We start from the raw sequence: 17,330 nt of genomic DNA, 5'->3' as shown, positions 1-17,330 counted from the left end.
TGTTCTCGCGCAGGTTCAGTCCGTACGAGTGGTATAATCCTCATCCCTGCAATCCCGACTCGGACGTGGTGGAGAACAACTTCACTCTCCTCAACAGCTTCTGGTTTGGTGTCGGAGCTCTCATGCGTCAGGGTGAGCTGTGAACACACACACACTCGCACACACACACACTCACTGTGGTCTCTCTTTAAGATCGGAGCTCATGCCGAAGGCTCTCACACACACACACACACACACACTCACTGTGGTCTCTCCTCAGGATCGGAGCTCATGCCGAAGGCTCTGTCCACCAGGATCGTGGGAGGGATCTGGTGGTTCTTCACGCTGATCATCATCTCCTCGTACACGGCGAATCTGGCGGCGTTCCTGACGGTGGAGCGAATGGAGTCGCCCATCGACTCGGCGGACGATCTGGCCAAGCAGACCAAGATCCTGTACGGCCTGGTGGAGGACGGCGCCACCATGACCTTCTTCAAGGTACTGCATTCAGTCCTGCACCAAAGACAGCTAGTGGTCGAGATCGGCACTGCAGTCCAAATGCAGAATATCAGAGATCGTTGTTTCGACGCTCCTGAGCGGACAAACGCGTTTGGTCACTGTGTTGTTCTTCATGATCAGAAGCTGCTAAAGTCAGCGAGTAAAACACTGACACGATGATGAACAAGTCACAATAATATTCGCCGTTTTACTGAATAATTAAAGGGTTAGTTCACCCAAAAATAACTCCAACCCCGTAAGACCTTCGTTCATCTTCGCAACACAAATTAAGATATTTAAGATATTAAGATCGCTCCTGCATACAGTCCATAGGCTTCTTGAGGGAATGACTCTTGATGGCCTCGAAAAGTCATTAAAGACATCGTTAAAATAGTCCAAGTGACTACAGGGGCTCAATCTTAACTTTATCAAACGACGAGAACACTTTTGTGCGCAAAAACAAACTTTATTTACAACTATTCACTTCCTTCTCCATGAGCCTGTAGTCAGTTAACGTAGTGTGATTGCGTAAAGCTACGTCACACGTAGGCTCACTATTGGCCGACGCTGGTCATGTGTGTGTGATGCGTGTGACGTACAATAACAGAAGCTTACGCTATTAAACTAGTAACCTGACTCGCGCAGAGGGAGAAATAAACCAATAGTTGAAATAAAGTCGTTATTTTTGTTGCGCACAAAAGTGTTCTCGTCGTTTGATAAAGTTAAGATTGAGCCCCTGTAGTCACTTGGACTATTTTAACGATGTCTTTAATGACTTTTCGAGGCCATCAAGAGTCATTCCCTCAAGAAGCCTATGGACTAGTATACAGGAGCGATCTTAATATCTTAAATATCTTAATTTGTGTTGCGAAGATGAACGAAGGTCTTACGGGGTTGGAACAACATGAGGGTGAGTAAATACTGACAGAATTTTCATTTTTGGGTGAACTAACCTAACTTATTAATGTATCTTTGTGAAGAAACCTCATCGTTTAACTGGCTACTCTCTCCACATCACTTCCTGTGTCGGCCACCGTAACTTCTGTTGGGTGCAGTTCGCAATCTCACCACTAGATGCGCTAGACACCACACACTGCAGCTTTAACTGGCTAACGTAAAGTTCTCTGTGTGCGCTTTGCGGTAGAAAACCAAGATCTCCACGTACGATAAGATGTGGGAGTTCATGAAGAGTCGCAGTCAGTCTGTGATCGTGAAGAGCGTGGAGGAGGGCATCCATCGAGTGCTGACGTCGGATTACGCTTTCCTGATGGAGTCGACGGCCATCGAGTTCGTCACGCAGCGCAACTGCAACCTCACGCAGGTCGGAGGACTCATCGACTCCAAGGCCTACGGCGTGGGAACTCCCATGGGTAACACACACACACAGATGGTTGATGGATTGAATCTCCACCTCCGCATCACACACACACACACGTCGACTGATTCCTCTCCCTGTCCCGCAGGCTCCCCGTATCGGGACCGCATCACCATCGCGATCCTCCAGCTGCAGGAGGAGGGGAAGCTGCACATGATGAAGGAGAAGTGGTGGCGGGGCAACGGCTGTCCCGAGGAGGAGAGTAAAGAGGCCAGCGCTCTCGGCGTGCAGAACATCGGGGGAATCTTCATCGTTCTGGCCGCCGGGCTCGTGCTGTCCGTGTTCGTGGCCGTCGGCGAGGTGCTCTACAAGTCCAGGCAGAACGCTCACATTCAGAAGGTACTTAAACATCAGCCAGTTTAACACACTACTGACTCACTCGACCAGGCCCCGCCCCTTTCCTGCATATGAATTATTATAATGAGGAATATTGTGACGTGTTCGTTCCCGGAAGAAACTCCAGACTACAATGGAGGAGTTCAGAAACACTGACACTGATATAGAGAAGAACTTCTTGCTCAAACAGCTGAATTCATTTGTGTATTTACCTATTTTTTATATTTATTTAATTATTGATTTTATTTATTTTCTTGTTTATTTGCATTCATAAAATATTATTTTATCAATTTGTGTATTTACCTTATGTTCTTGTTTTTATTTATTTGTTTGTGTATGTACTTGTTACGGAGGCGTATTGCATTCACTTGAAGAAAAAAAATCTACTGTTTTTCTGAATTAACGAGTTGATTTTTCTTGAGAAAAAAAGTTTTTGCTCTGTTTTTCTGAATTAATGAGTTAATTTTTCATGAGAAAAAAAAAATTTGTTCTGTTTTTCTGAATTAATGAGTTAATTTTTATGGATTTTTTTTTTTTTGCTCTGTTTTTCTGAATTAACGAGTTAATTTTTCATGAGAAAACATTTTTTTGCTCTGTTTTTCTGAATTAATGAGTTAATTTTTCATGAGAAAAAAAGATTTTGCTCTGTTTTTCTGAATTAATGAGTTAATTTTTATGGATATTTTTTTTTTTGCTCTGTTTTTCTGAATTAATGAGTTAATTTTTCGTGAGAAAAAAAGATTTTGCTCTGTTTTTCTGAATTAACGAGTTAATTTTTCATGAGAAAAAAAGTTTTTGCTCCGTTTTTCTGAATTAATGAGTTAACTCAGAAAAACAGAGCAAAAAAAATCCATGAAAAATTAACTCGTTAATTCAGAAAAACAGAGTAGATTTTTTTTCTTCAAGTGAATGCAATACGCCTCCGTACTTGTTTTATATTAATTAATATACCCGTTTATTTCTTTATTCATTTATTTATTTTTGTTTTTACATGTTTAACATTTTAAACAGTTATCGGTAAATACACAAATTGTAAATACATAAATTTTTATTGATTAATTTGTTTATTTGCCCATTTTATATTTATTTATTTTAATACTTTAAATTGAACTATAATCTAATTTGATAAAAAAGGAACTGATGATGGAAGTCAACACAACAAATGTTTAAATACACAACCTTTTACATGCAAAGCCATTATATTTAAGAATAGTCCCCCCATTAATGAGTATTTCAGTCATTATTTACTATAATAATGACCTGAGCAGGTGTGTGTGTGTGTGTTCACCTGTCTTATGTTGATTTCTCTAGCGCTCGTTCTGCAGTGCGATGGTGGAGGAGCTCAGGGTGTCTCTGAAATGCCAGCGGCGGCGGAAACAAAAGCCTCAACCTCCCGCCATCGTCAAAACAGAAGAGGTCATTAACATGCACACCTTTAACGACAGGAGGCTCCCGGGGAAAGAGACCATGGCCTGAGATCCCGCGGGATCCTCCTGTAACTCTCGTCCCGACGACGGACACAAAGATGTTTCCTGTGGAAATCCGGATACGCGAGCGACTCGGTGATCGGTCTCTCTCTGTCCTGCGGCGTCCTGTGTTGCTTATCTCTGTTTTCTCTGTGAAAGACATGTAGGATGCTGTGAAATGAAGTAGATGTTAAACGGATCGGTTTTGATGTGAGAGAAACGCTGCCTTCAAGAGCGCCGGATGACGACAGACTCCCAGAACTTCTCCAAACGTTTATTAGACGTTGTTATTGGTAGGGACGCACGATGTATGGGTATCGGCCGGATAAGTAAATGTAGCCGATATATTAAATCTGATAAATAATGTAATATTTCCTTCAGCTGAGACGCTTCAGATGCGCGGTTCAACATGATGGATTTGAATTGCACTTCAAAAAAGGAAAATACAGTAAAGTCATATCGGCTACAGAACATTATAACATTATGATTGTGTGTTTGGGATGTGGATTTTAATGGTGAGACTTTTGTTTTTGTAATCAGGCTCTTAAAAGTTAAATAAAAATATGGATTTAGATTTTATCAGCCTTCAGCTTTCAAATATAAAGAATTATCGGTATCGGCCAAAATGTTCATATCGGTGCAACCCTAGTTATTAGACGTTCATTTAGACGTTTAGAGAAAGTTCTTGTTAGTTTTGTTACATAGACGCCTTCCTGCAATGTTTTTAGAATGTTTGTTACTCAAAATAGAACCTTGAGAGAACGTTCCATGGAATTGTTAGATGTCAAAAGTCTTGATCCTGATCTGATGTGCGTGAACGAAAACTGACAAATACAGGAAGCGTTTTTGCATCAATGCAACAAAATGATGAGTAAGAGACCGCTAAAGCTGGAAGGCAGAATGTGTTAAACACAGAAATTAATTTAATTAAAATTATCTTACGCAATAATGTCTTTTAAAACCTTCATCTTTTCCTCGCACTTTGTAGCACATCTTTCCCTTGCGGGTCAAAATGACCCGAAGCCCTAAAAGTATATATTTTGTTGTTGTCCAGAAAACTTATTTTGTTTCATTTTGATAATATTTTTTACATTTTTTTTATGCAATTTTTTGGGGAAATTTTTTTTTTTCCCATTCCCCAACTTAAAAACAAAATAACTCAAATTTCATGCATAACCCTTTTAATTCAGCTCTAGCAATCTTACATTGTGAGTGTTTGACCTCTTGTGGAAATAAAATAATAATAACACATGATTTAAAGCCAGTTTCTCTTCAGTGCACATTCAGACACACGTGCACTCATTAAATAAATGATTTTTGGTACATTTTTAGCATTTTTATTTAGAATTTTGAGCATATTTATGTTTTTCTATGTGTACTGAAGAATTCCTCACTTTCATTCATTCCTAAGGGGCTCAAATTGACCCACAAGGGAAGCATTTGTTACTCTTTTAAATTTTAACCCACAAAACTCCTCAAATCCTTTTCATTTTCTTGTGTGTATTCGTGGTTCAAGTGCGACAAACGTCCTGGGGTCTTGGACACTCAATTTGTAAAAAAGAGTTTCGGGTCAAAATGACCCGATTGAAGACGGATGACGTTGGAGCGCACAGAAACGCCACATGAATACTGACTTGAAGGCACCAGTAAAATACACGAAACAATGTCTGTCAGTTGTATGTCGTGCTAAAGGCTGCGTCCTAAATCACATACTTCTCTGCTATATAGTGGATGAAAAGCAGTATGTGTGCTGAAAGTACCCGTACGACCTGCTATTTCCGGTGGGATTCTGAAGTGTGCATCTGATGGACACTTTATGACTGTGAATGCCGACTTGGCACATGCACTACATCAGGATCGCATTCATACTCTATAGAACATGCTTTTTTAGTGGTCGCAAAGTCATTCCTGGCCATTTGGGACGCAGCCGCATTCACACTCGGAGTCATGAAGATCAACCACTCAAACCAAAGTTCTGTCGTTTAGATAAACTTCAACTTTTCTAGGAAAACTTTCTACTAGCGTCCATTCTGTCCGTCACAGGCAACTCGACTTTGTCATTCAACGGAGATTTATATCGAGAAAAAAAGAGAAAAGCAGTTTTTGTACAGACAAATTTTGTAGTAAATCTTTATATTGCTGTGTCTGATGCATATGTAGGTTAAAGAGGACGGCTGCGCATTAGACACCCCCCCCCCCCCCCATACACACACGTCCATCTAGCCGAGAGCAAGCAGCTTTTCTATCCCAGACAGCAACATAGTTCGGGCCCACATCTGACCCACATCCGGCTCTCATCCGGCCCTACATCTGACCCACATCCGGCCCACATCTGACCCACATCCGGCTCTCATCCGGCTCACATCTGACCCACATCCGGCCCACATCCAGCTCACATCCGGCTCACATCTGATCCATATCCGGCTCTCATCCGGCCCACATTCGGCTCACATCTGACCCACATCCGGCTCACATCCGATCCATATCCGGCTCACATCCAGCTCACTTCTGACCCACATCCGGCTCACATCCGATCCATATCCGGCTCTCATCCGGCTCACATCTGAATACGCGTAGAATCCACATGTACCAGATGTGGCCCGGATCCGAGACGACACTGTGTTGCAGTCTGGGTACAAACCCAGACAGCATATTCCCAAGCATATTTTCTGTTTCCGTGTGCTGATGTTTGTGTTTTACCTGACGGCGAGTCTCTCTACTGTATAATAGTGTGCTGAGCAAACACTACGATTTCTCCAAACCGCGTTTAATCTACAGGGAATTGGACCATGTGCAAATTAGCATCGGGTGGAGAACTGGTCAAGCTCATCTTGTAATAAAAAAAAGAGATTATACTGTGTAGAACGTGTCGTTCCCTTTCTGTGTGTGTATGTGTGTGTGTGTGTGTGTGCTCACGGTTTATCATTTTTAATTGTAAATCAAGTTATTCTAGTAGATCAACTGGACTGTCTGTTACTAAAGTCAGTATGAAAGGAAATTTTACACTCTTATTGTGTCGTGTATAGGAGTGAAATGCTTCTGGAACAAGAACAAATGTGGGCGGGACTTGATTTTGTCCGTGGGGAATTGATTGGATGGTTGTGGTTTGCTATTGGTGGATCTCATCAGAGTGACAGGTCATCAGAGAACCAGTTACGGGGAGAGTCACAACACTTTGATTTGAAGCGAAAATGTTTCCGAAAATCAGACAAAAAGACAAAAGTACTTAAAGGCTTTAGTGAGGGAAAGAACTACAATCCCATAAAGCATTGCAAACAGCATGATCGAATTAAAAATGGAGAAATATATAACTACCCATTTAGCGTATAGGTAGATGGACTCGGATTTCATGGGAGTGGGCGGAGCTAAAGAGCTATTTTGACGTAGTTGCTTTTTTCGACTGTGATTAGTGCAATTTGCACAGCATCATGGGTAATGTAGTTTTCACCAGGAATTTCACTCTTAAACAAGATTAAATAGAAAAAATATATAGCAGTAAATAATAAATAAATAATATAGCAGGCTGATTAACCTTGTAGCTCACAGTATGGCTGTCTTTAATGATTTATTAAAGTTAAAGTAAAATTGATTAAAGTTATCCATAAAAATCAATTTCTCTGTGGAGAAAATTAATGGAGGATTTACTCTACAAGACCGTCTCTATAGAGGAGATTAGGGGAAGTTATTTTGACTAAACATTACGAATAAAAATCCGATGTGCATATATTTATAATAGCCTTAAATATTGCAATATGTCTTAAAAATAGGCACTGTTCATTTTAATTTCATGGGGACTTTAATAATGTTACAGGCTCTAATAGTTTGTTTGATTTTACTTGTAACATCCAAATATTTTGTGTGTATGTGGAACTTCCTCGTGAACCATCGGTCAGCTGATGCTGCGTCACATGACATGATGCGGTCACATGACCGGCTGACTCACACACACACACACACAGAGAGAGAGGGCATTTTACCGCAGCAGAACTGAACCGATCCGACACAGAAAAAAGTGACTTCTGATTCGGAGTGAGAGAACTTCTGGATCCGGATCCGGTGAGTGATGAAACCATGATCAATCGCGTGCATCAGTTTCATTCAGGCTTTTAACTATATTGATTAAACAGATCAACGCAGTTCTACAGAATATCAATACATGTGTAGATTTAAACAATTCTTCTTTTCTATAGGCTATAATGTATGCGATGCACATAGATTCGTGTTGTGCATTTTAGCAGGAAGTGTCTAACAGGAAGTAAAAGACGTGCACATTATTGTGATGAGTTATCATTAAAATTAGATTGATATCGCTGTTTGTTCCAGTAGGCTATATATATATATATAAGTGAGGAAGATTTCTTAAGCTTGGGGTTCTTAAGGATGTCATTACCTGTGTGTGTGAAAGTCACGTGTGTATCATGTGAGTCATGTGACCCTAACAGGTGTTTCTCTCATGATGTTTACAACAGACATTCAAATAAAGCTTTAGTAGTGCAAAATATAATTGAAATGGTCTAATTCCACATTAATGTCTGTTTAATACACAATTATGTAATCATTCAGTGTTTGCGTCAAAAATTCCAATTACAATGTTCATTGTTACATTGGTTTACAGAATTGCTACATTTGGACAAATAGAATGTAACGTCACAGTTTTTTTCACAGTATTTGACATTGAACTGTCTTGATCTAAATAATGTCACTATTGTCTTATGAACTTGAAGGCGTTTCATAATTGAATTCAATACAATCTGTGTAAATAAATGTGACTTGACATTAAATGATATTCTTACTTCCTGTCAAATTCAATTCACGTTTATTTGTGTAGCGCTTTTCACAATACGCATCATTTCATGAAAGTGCACGAGTCCACGTTACAGTTAGGATAGTTCTGTTATCAGTGGAAACTGTCAAAGTTATGTATTTCAAAAATGTGCAAAGTCACAGTTTGCTAAAAATGTATTATTTAAACAATGTAATAATTTAACGAGCTCATTAAAGTAATGAACACAAGGAAAACTTTCTATTCTCTACTCAAACATGTTTATTTAAAATGCCATGCCGTCAGAATGAGTCTGTTATGGTTATGTGTTTCAGACATGCAGGGGTCCGCGCTGACTCTGGTTCTGGCGTTCTCCGCGGCCACCTTGGCTCTTGATAACGGTCTGATGAGGACCCCTCCCATGGGCTGGTTGGCATGGGAACGCTTCCGCTGTGACATCGACTGTGAGAACGACCCGCAGAACTGCATCAGGTGATCCAGAACCAGCCTTTCGTTCACTGATCCAGAACCAGCCTGGTTTTCTGTTTTCTCTTTATTTTTAATAATTCTATGTGCTTTTGTCTATTCTTTTAGTGAGTATTACTATTAAGGTTTAATTCATTTATTTTTAATTAATCAATTTCAGCTTTATTTAATCAAAAAATGTTCTTTTAGTCTATTCTAATCTATTTTAGTTTATTTTTAATACTTTTATGTGCTTCCAGTTCTTTTAGGAAGGATCACTATTAAGGTTTAGTTTATTTATTTTTAACTAATTTAATCAATTTCAGCTTTATTTTATTAACAAAAATGCTTTAGTGTCATTTATTTAGTTTTTATTAAATTTTGAATTAGCTTTTATTGTGTCATTTTCTGTTTTGATTTTAATTTTGATGTATTTATAATCATTTTATTGTGCATTGCTATTGTGTTTTTATTTTATTATTTTGATTCAGTTTATTTTAATTTTAGTTTTAAATTTAGTTATATTTAAAACTAAAAGTTTTAAATTTAAATTTAGTTATAGTTTATTTGTTTAAAACATTAATATTGTTTTAATTTTAGTTAAAAGATATTTAGAATTTTTTTATGTGCTTTTTCAGTTTTGTTTTTTTTAAATATTACTATTTAGGTTCAATTTATTTTAATTTCAGCTTTAATTTAAAATTATTTCAGTAACAGTTTATTGCCAAGGCACCATTTCTAATTTCCATTTACTTTGTTTTCTTATCTAATATTTATCCATATTTTATTTCAGCTTTATTTCAATTAATCAAAATATTTTTATAATTTGTATTAATATTTTGAATTTGCTTTTATATTAATATTTTAATTTTAGTGTATTTTTTTATCTTTTTGTTATTTTTTGATAATTTTTTTTTAAATATGTAATGTTTCATTTCAGTTTTTACTTCAGTTATATTTTATTTGTTAACAGTGAATAATTTCATTGATTTAACTATCATTTATTTCAGGTCATTGCCAAGGAAGAGAAAGTTTCTAATGTTCTTCTAGTCTAAGTGTTTCATCTAATACTGATTCTGTTTTGTTGAACGCATGAAGAATCCTAACGCTGCCGCTGTGTGTGTGTGTGTGTCCCGCAGTGAGGCGTTGTTCACAGACATGGCCGACAGACTGGCGGAGGACGGTTGGAGAGAGCTGGGTTACGTCTACGTCAACATCGACGACTGCTGGTCCTCCAAAGAGAGAGACAATCAGGGCCGACTGCAGGCCGACCCCAAACGGTGCTGACCTCTGACAGTAGAGTCAAGCACTGACACGACGATGTCACAATAATATTCACCGTTTTACTGAATAATAAAGTAAACGTAACTTATTAATTTATCTTTGTAAAGAAACCTCATCGTTTAACTGGCTACTCTCTCGACATCACTTCCTGTGTCGGCCACCGTGCAGTTCACAACCTCACCACTAGATGCGCTACACACCACACACTGCAGCTTTAATAAACATGGGAACTGTGATGAATCGCTCTACAGCAGACTCATGTGATTGTGAATCGATCTGCAGGTTTCCACATGGCATTCCTCATTTGGCGCGTTACATCCATGATCGTGGGTTAAAGCTGGGCATTTATGGAGACATGGGCACACACACGTGTGGCGGATACCCCGGAACAACTCTGGATAAAGTGCAGATGGACGCCCAGACGTTTGCGGACTGGGAAATCGACATGCTCAAGCTGGACGGCTGTTACTCAAACTCCAGCTATCAGGAGCAAGGTGAGGAAACCAACACTAGAGTCCTCATTATAATAATTAATGCGCAGGATAAAGGGGCGGGGCCTGGGTGAGTTAGTTAGTAGTGTGTTAAACTGGCGGTTATGGAAAGGGGCGGGACATACCCAAACACACTCGAAGCGCTCGACCAATTCCTCCGTGTGCCGACCAATCAGAGCGCAGTGTGCTTTCAGGAGGAGGGGCTTCATAGAGACAGGAAGTAAACAGAGCGTTACTGACAGACTGGGAAGAGAGGAGCCGCAACAATGGAGAATATGAGGAGAATAATCAACATTCAAGCAGGAAAACCTGTTCTAGTAGAGAAACGACAACATCACGACTGTGTGAAAGGATAATAGGCAGACATAGTCAAAACTTTTATTCAATTGAAACCGATTGTTTAGTAAAATAATTCAAAAGATGCATAAAAAACACCTTTTACACACCAAATGCTAAAGCTTGATTAATCAGACCAACAGAGACTATAAACTACAGACGATTCATTATACAACGTGCCGTTAAATGACTACAAGTTTATAAAACAGGTAAAAAATCATGAACAGAAACAGTCACGTCAACTCTAATCAGCTTTATTCAGTTATTTGTTTACGGATGACGTCGCGCTCATGTTTTTTACAGTCTATGTCTGGCGATGGTTTCTGTTCTCATGATCTTTTGTTGATTATATTCAAACACAGGTTATCCAATGATGTCGAAGGCCCTGAACGCTACGGGCCGTCCCATTGGCTACTCCTGCAGTTGGCCCGCCTACCAGGGCGGCCTCCCTCCTAAAGTGAGTCCATATCTGGAGTGTCTCTAGTCGGACACATGATGAACTGTATTGTACGACTAACAGGAGTGTATCGTGTCACAATATATCGCAATATAAAAAAGCACCAATATGTATTGTGGATAGTGTAGTTCACTCAAGATTAAAATGAGTTTTAGTGTCAGTACTCCATTAAACTACTGTATATAATGTATAATAATCAGGCTTCTCAAGTCTCACGCATTGGCCGTGAGACACACTCATTTCGACCGGTTCACACGCTCACACGCCACACTGTGTATTTCTCACGCTGAAAAGGCAATGCCAACCAAGTTGTCCTGGCTGAAAGCTTTCTAACGTTGTATACGAGGCGCAGGCAAACAAAGTGAAGTTTCCTGCCGCCAGCACGTATCTCCGCCAGATTGCGTTCGTTACTAGGCAACATATATGCGCGCTGCGTGCACCACTGATCTATACATGACATGTCATTCAGTAGCGCGAACACACGGAAATGGACGGAACATCCTCGGTCACCGTACGTTCGTTACTAGGTAACCAACAACATCGCCCGAACACACGTGTCGTGATGGAGAAGAAGGTAAGTTGGAAGAAGCTCGTCTAACATTTTTGGGCTAGAACATTTAATATGTAGCCCATCGTACATTATTATTGATGCAGTCAAAAACTCTACAACTACTTTGCAACCAGGCTCAGTTTGGCTATCTTACGTTATCTGAAACTAAGAGAAATGTTAGTGGGTATGGAAAGGAATGAAGATTTACTGATTTTATTTTAAATTATATTATACTGTAATATTAATAGTCTTTCTAGTTACATTAAGGATGTATTACAGCAGATTGCTCTGGGTAATATTTAATCATTGTCATAATGTTGCATTTGTATTTTTCAAAGATGTCAGGAAAAAAGCAGAAAGATATTTTGTCATTTTGGGCACCAAAGGGTAAGCCCCCTAAAAAGGTTGCCAGATTAGAGGAGGAGACAGTGGAAGAGGTGGTGCACTCTAATCTGTCCATTTGTTCTCAATGTCCCACCACACAATAAATCATTCGTCTAGATAGAAGACGCATTCAAAAATCAAAATGCAATTTTTAAAGATTTGTTTGAAACTGTTTGGAGCAATTTGTTATATTTTTGGTTAGCTATATTTGTAATACTGCATTAAAGAGTATTTGATGTGATGAATTGCTCTGTCATTTATCAGATTTACTAATTGTTATAATTTTAATTTGTTCTGGTTAATTATGAACAATGGGTAAAATTGGGGGCGGGGATGGGTGGGGCGGGGCTTCATTATGGCTCCTCCCCTAACCACGTGTGATCTCACTCCAAGCTTTTGCTCAAACTTGAGAACCCTGTAATAATGCATATTAGTGTGTCCTGATAATGCCACGTCTTGTTACCAGTAAAAGTGGCCTATACATTAGTTTAAATAGATCTAATCAGTGAAAGAGTGCAAGCATTCGTCTAAAATAATGATATTTTCAGCTTCAGGATCATGAATATTGTTATTTTGGTGTCTCTATTGTTCATTGGGTTTCAGCAGCAAGTCCAAGTCTATTCATTTACACACATAATATAAACACACACCAGAGGGCGTCTCTCACACACACACACACACACACACCACATATCACATATCTATCTGAACACCAGAGGGCGTCACACACACACACTCTACGTATCTATCTGAACACCAGTGGGCATCTCACACACACACACACACACACACACCACACACCACATATCTATCTGAACACCAGAGGGCGTCACACACACAAACAAATAATCAATTTTAGCATTTTAATCAACAGTTTTTTGTATCACGTGTCTTGTAGTATGTCAGTAATATGGTGTGGTGAGTTCAGTGTGGTGATGTGTGTGTGTGTGTGTGTGTCGGGATGTGTTCCTCAGGTGAACTACACACTGCTGGGTCAGATCTGTAATCTGTGGCGGAACTACGGTGACATCCAGGACTCGTGGGATAGTGTACTGGGAATCGCGGACTGGTTCTTTGACAATCAGGACGTCCTGCAACCGGTGGCCGGACCGGGCCAGTGGAACGACCCCGACATGGTGATCATCGCCACTGCCACAACAATCCCATCTCTGCTCACACACCATTCTGATGCACACAATGTTGTAAACACAAAAATCCAAACCAGATTTATCCGCAAATTTGAATTAGCTGAAGTGCGACGGTCCAGGGTCACATGTGATCAAACGATTGGATCTGTGCATTAAGAAATGCAGCCACTGACAGCCATGATTTATGCTAATGAATAATGATTTATTTACTCATTTGCATTCTCCTCAGTTGCTGATTGGAGACTTCGGCCTCAGCCTGGACCAATCGCGCACTCAGATGGCGCTGTGGGCGATCATGGCCGCGCCTCTCTTCATGTCCAACGACCTGCGTACGATTAGCAGCGCCGCTCGCGCAATCCTGCAGAATAAAGCCGCCATCGCCATCAATCAGGACCCGTTGGGTGTCCAGGGCAGACGCCTGTTCAAGGTCAGTGGTCCACAGGATTGGCTTTCACTCTTAGCAGCGGTACTGGCTACAACTAAGACTACAATTTGTGGAAAACGTTCAACTAAATATTTTTTTATTTTTATTTTTTAAAGCCTAAAAAACTAATATGACAAAAGCAAACTGCTAAAATTAAACTAAAATGAATGCTATAAATAGTAGTTAATTGAAAATGTTAATACAATTGCAGGGGTTTTGACTAAAACTAAGACAATTATAAACATTCAATTAAATATTTATATTAGTTGAAAACCTTTAAGTATATTTTTTTGTTTTGGAAAAATAGCAAGATTTAAAAAAAAAACTTTAAAAATATTAATAAAGGTACTCACTTTTACTGTATTTATTTATTTAAATATTGTAGAATGTATTATTTAAACAGATTTGTATTACTTTATTATAATTAATAAATACATGTATTTATTTAATAATATTTTAAGCCAAGACACTACAGGTGAAAAGGTTCAAATTTAACAAATGGATGTTGAGCGATTACATTTTTTTTAATCTAATTAATTATGCCGATTAATTGATCACACATGAAATTTGGCCGAGAAATTTCCCCTTAAAAGTTCATTTAAAGTCATTATTATGTTAAATGAATGTTTAATTTAATGTGTGTTAAACTGCATCAAATAGACATTAGAAAAATAGATTGAGAGAGACGTATTTTATTAGATTCAACAGAATTTATTACTCATAAATCCTTAGCCATGTTTTTTGTTTTTGAATGAGTCATTGAATCATTGGTTCACCTGATTGATTCGTTCAAAACTCTGATTCATTCAGAAATGAAACTTGACCTATTGTGCAAATATTGAGCAAAAACAGACAATATTGTGTCTTAAATATAACAGAAAATTCACTTATTGAACTGTCGTATAAAATCAGTATCACATTTGCGCTCGTGTGATATTGCTTAACTGTATCATATGATATATAAGATATATATATATATATATATATAAATGAGACAAAGTGCATTTTTGACGTGATATCTTATTTCTCTCAGGAGAAGAGTGGGATTGAGGTGTACCTTCGGCCTCTCTCTAAAGGAGCCAGCGCTCTGGTGTTCTTCAGCCGGAGGACAGATATGCCCAATCGATACATGACATCTCTGAAGACGCTGGGATACACACCTGGAGTCTATGAGGTGAGCCTTTACACAGATTAGCTGGAAAACACACTGTTTTCTCTCTTTTATAGGGATAGTTCTCACAAAAATGAAAATTACCCCATGATTTACTCACCCTGAAGCCGTCCTAGATGTGTATGACTTTCTTCTTTCAGACGGACACAATTTGAGTTATATTAAAAAATGTCCTGGCTCTTCCAAGCTTTATAATAGGATTCAATGGGTATATTTTTTTGGAAGTCTATAAAAGTGCGTCTATCCATCATAAAAGTGCATCTGTCCATCATAAAAGTGCATCTGTCCATCATAAAAGTGCATCCATCCATCATAAAAGTGCATCTGTCCATCATAAAAATGCATCTATCCATGATAAAAGTGCATCTGTCCATCATAAAAGTGCATCTGTCCATCATAAAAGTGCATCTATCCATCATAAAAGTGCATCTATCCATCATAAAAGTGCATCTGTCCATCATAAAAGTGCATCTGTCCATCATAAAAGTGCATCTGTCCATCATAAAAGTGCATCTATCCATCATAAAAGTGCATCTATCCATCATAAAAGTGCATCTATCCATCATAAAAGTGCATCTGTCCATCATAAAAGTGCATCTGTCCATCATAAAAGTGGATCCCTCTCTCTCTCTCTCTCTCTCTCTCGCTCTCTCTCTCTCTCAGGTGTTTGATGTGTTTTCGGAGAAGCGTTTTCCCGAGCTGAAGGACAGCACAGAGTTCGTTGTGTCGGTCAACCCGTCTGGCGTGGTCATGTGGTACATCTATCCAGCAGCTGATTGGTGGAAAGGGGCGGAGACTAGTCGTTTCAGCGAGAAGCTGAAGGGTCCGAAGATCCATCGATATGCTAATGAGGTCGACGCCCCTCTAGTTCTTTGATTGTTTTTGAAAAGGAAATTAACTACGCACTCAGGGATCTATAGCCAATCAAACGTGCCTCACTCTTTTTTTTTTTTTTAAATGTACATTTTTTAGGCCTGTTTTTACTAAATGTGTTTTAAATGAGTTTCCATGAATGTTTTAGCATTGACTTTAATAAGACGCCAAACGCTAGCCTCTCATTTGTGCAAATTCACATTTCAAGTCGCTTTCGCACGTAAATCAAGATCATGATGCGTTCGCTGATGTGTGGTACTGTATTTGAACTCAAATGATGGTCAAACTCACAGACGTTACTGTACACTAGTATTTGCTTGATGCTTAACCCTGATTGGTTAGAGGCATGATGATAATTGGCTGCAGCTTTCAAAAGGTGGATTTCATTAAACCGAAAATTCCAATCCACTGACTGAACGTGTTTTCAGTTCCTGAATCAGGGTTTCTCATTCAAAAATGTTAAATCCAATTTGTTATGTCCAGTTTGATATGATTTCAGACTAATCAGTGAACAGGAACCAAACCTCACTTCATATAAGAGCATTTCATATTTTTTCAGTTTCCATTACCCTTGAAATTGCGAATTGAAACACGTCAATTTGTAAAGTAAAAGTAGCAGTGCTTCGACTTCAGAGAATAGTTCCCAGTATTGATACGCTTAAAAGATGTCTGTGTCTCATTTGACTTTGTTTTTTGTACACTCTGTGACTATACTATAAATAGAAAAACGTTTGCATTATGTTGTCACTGATTTGGATTAGTAAGCTAGCTGCAACCATTTACATCCAGTCTTTGTGCTAAGCTAGGCTAGCGGTGGGTGCGTCAAACAGACTTACGTGCTGCACAGAGATGAAAAAGGTGTGTATGGACTTATCTAACTCATAAGGTGAATAGGCTAAAGTCCCAAAAAGTCGGAGTCTTCCTTTAAACATTTGCTGACAGATCTCACCACTCAACTGCTTTAAATGTCTTTCCTTTTACTTATCATGATGCACTCTAAACAAGCAGTCCAGAAAACAGATTTATATATATGTGTGTGTGTATATATTGAGCACCTGCACACATATTGCTTGAAAAATAGCCTAAAACAGTGTCTTACTGGGGGTCTATGATGTTGGTGTTTGCTGAGAAATGTGGGTCAGGAGTTTCTGGAGATCGCAAGAGAACATGAGAGAAGACACGAAGGTGGGCGAGGTTATGCTGAGGAAAACACAGCTGCTCATCCATCTGACCACACATGAGATTATTTATACAGATCATCTCAAAAACCATCCAGCCTCTGCAAACAAACACAATCTGACACTGAACAGGAAACACGAGTGGAAACAAAG

General features: G+C 38.9%; 2 protein-coding genes across 2 annotated transcripts in view; both read left to right on the top strand.

The window, feature by feature from the left end:
* LOC120471029 (glutamate receptor ionotropic, kainate 2) overlaps positions 1-6,509 on the top strand; it is a 32,823-nt gene extending 26,314 nt beyond the window's left edge. The window contains exons 12-16 of the mRNA XM_039660780.2: positions 14-132; positions 260-477; positions 1,622-1,847; positions 1,941-2,191; positions 3,500-6,509. Of these exons, the coding sequence (XP_039516714.2) occupies positions 14-132; positions 260-477; positions 1,622-1,847; positions 1,941-2,191; positions 3,500-3,664 (979 nt within the window). The 3' untranslated portion in view covers positions 3,665-6,509. The remainder of the gene's footprint in view (positions 1-13; positions 133-259; positions 478-1,621; positions 1,848-1,940; positions 2,192-3,499) is intronic.
* Positions 6,510-7,555: 1,046 nt separating this feature from the next.
* naga (N-acetylgalactosaminidase, alpha) lies at positions 7,556-16,738 on the top strand. The gene is made up of 9 exons (XM_039660787.2): positions 7,556-7,710; positions 8,752-8,908; positions 10,021-10,161; positions 10,448-10,659; positions 11,355-11,449; positions 13,358-13,519; positions 13,761-13,958; positions 14,989-15,129; positions 15,790-16,738. The coding sequence occupies exons 2-9, from the start codon at positions 8,754-8,756 to the stop codon at positions 16,000-16,002; spliced, it is 1,317 nt and encodes a 438-aa protein (XP_039516721.1). The 5' UTR covers positions 7,556-7,710; positions 8,752-8,753; the 3' UTR covers positions 16,003-16,738.
* Positions 16,739-17,330: the final 592 nt, after the last annotated feature.

The sequence above is a fragment of the Pimephales promelas genome, chromosome 24 (genome assembly GCF_988280905.1).
Source record: "Pimephales promelas chromosome 24, fPimPro1.hap1.1, whole genome shotgun sequence".
NCBI classification, from domain to species: domain Eukaryota; kingdom Metazoa; phylum Chordata; class Actinopteri; order Cypriniformes; family Leuciscidae; genus Pimephales; species Pimephales promelas.
The sequence above is the reverse complement of the archived record's forward strand: the minus strand, read 5'-3'. Positions and strand labels throughout refer to the sequence as shown.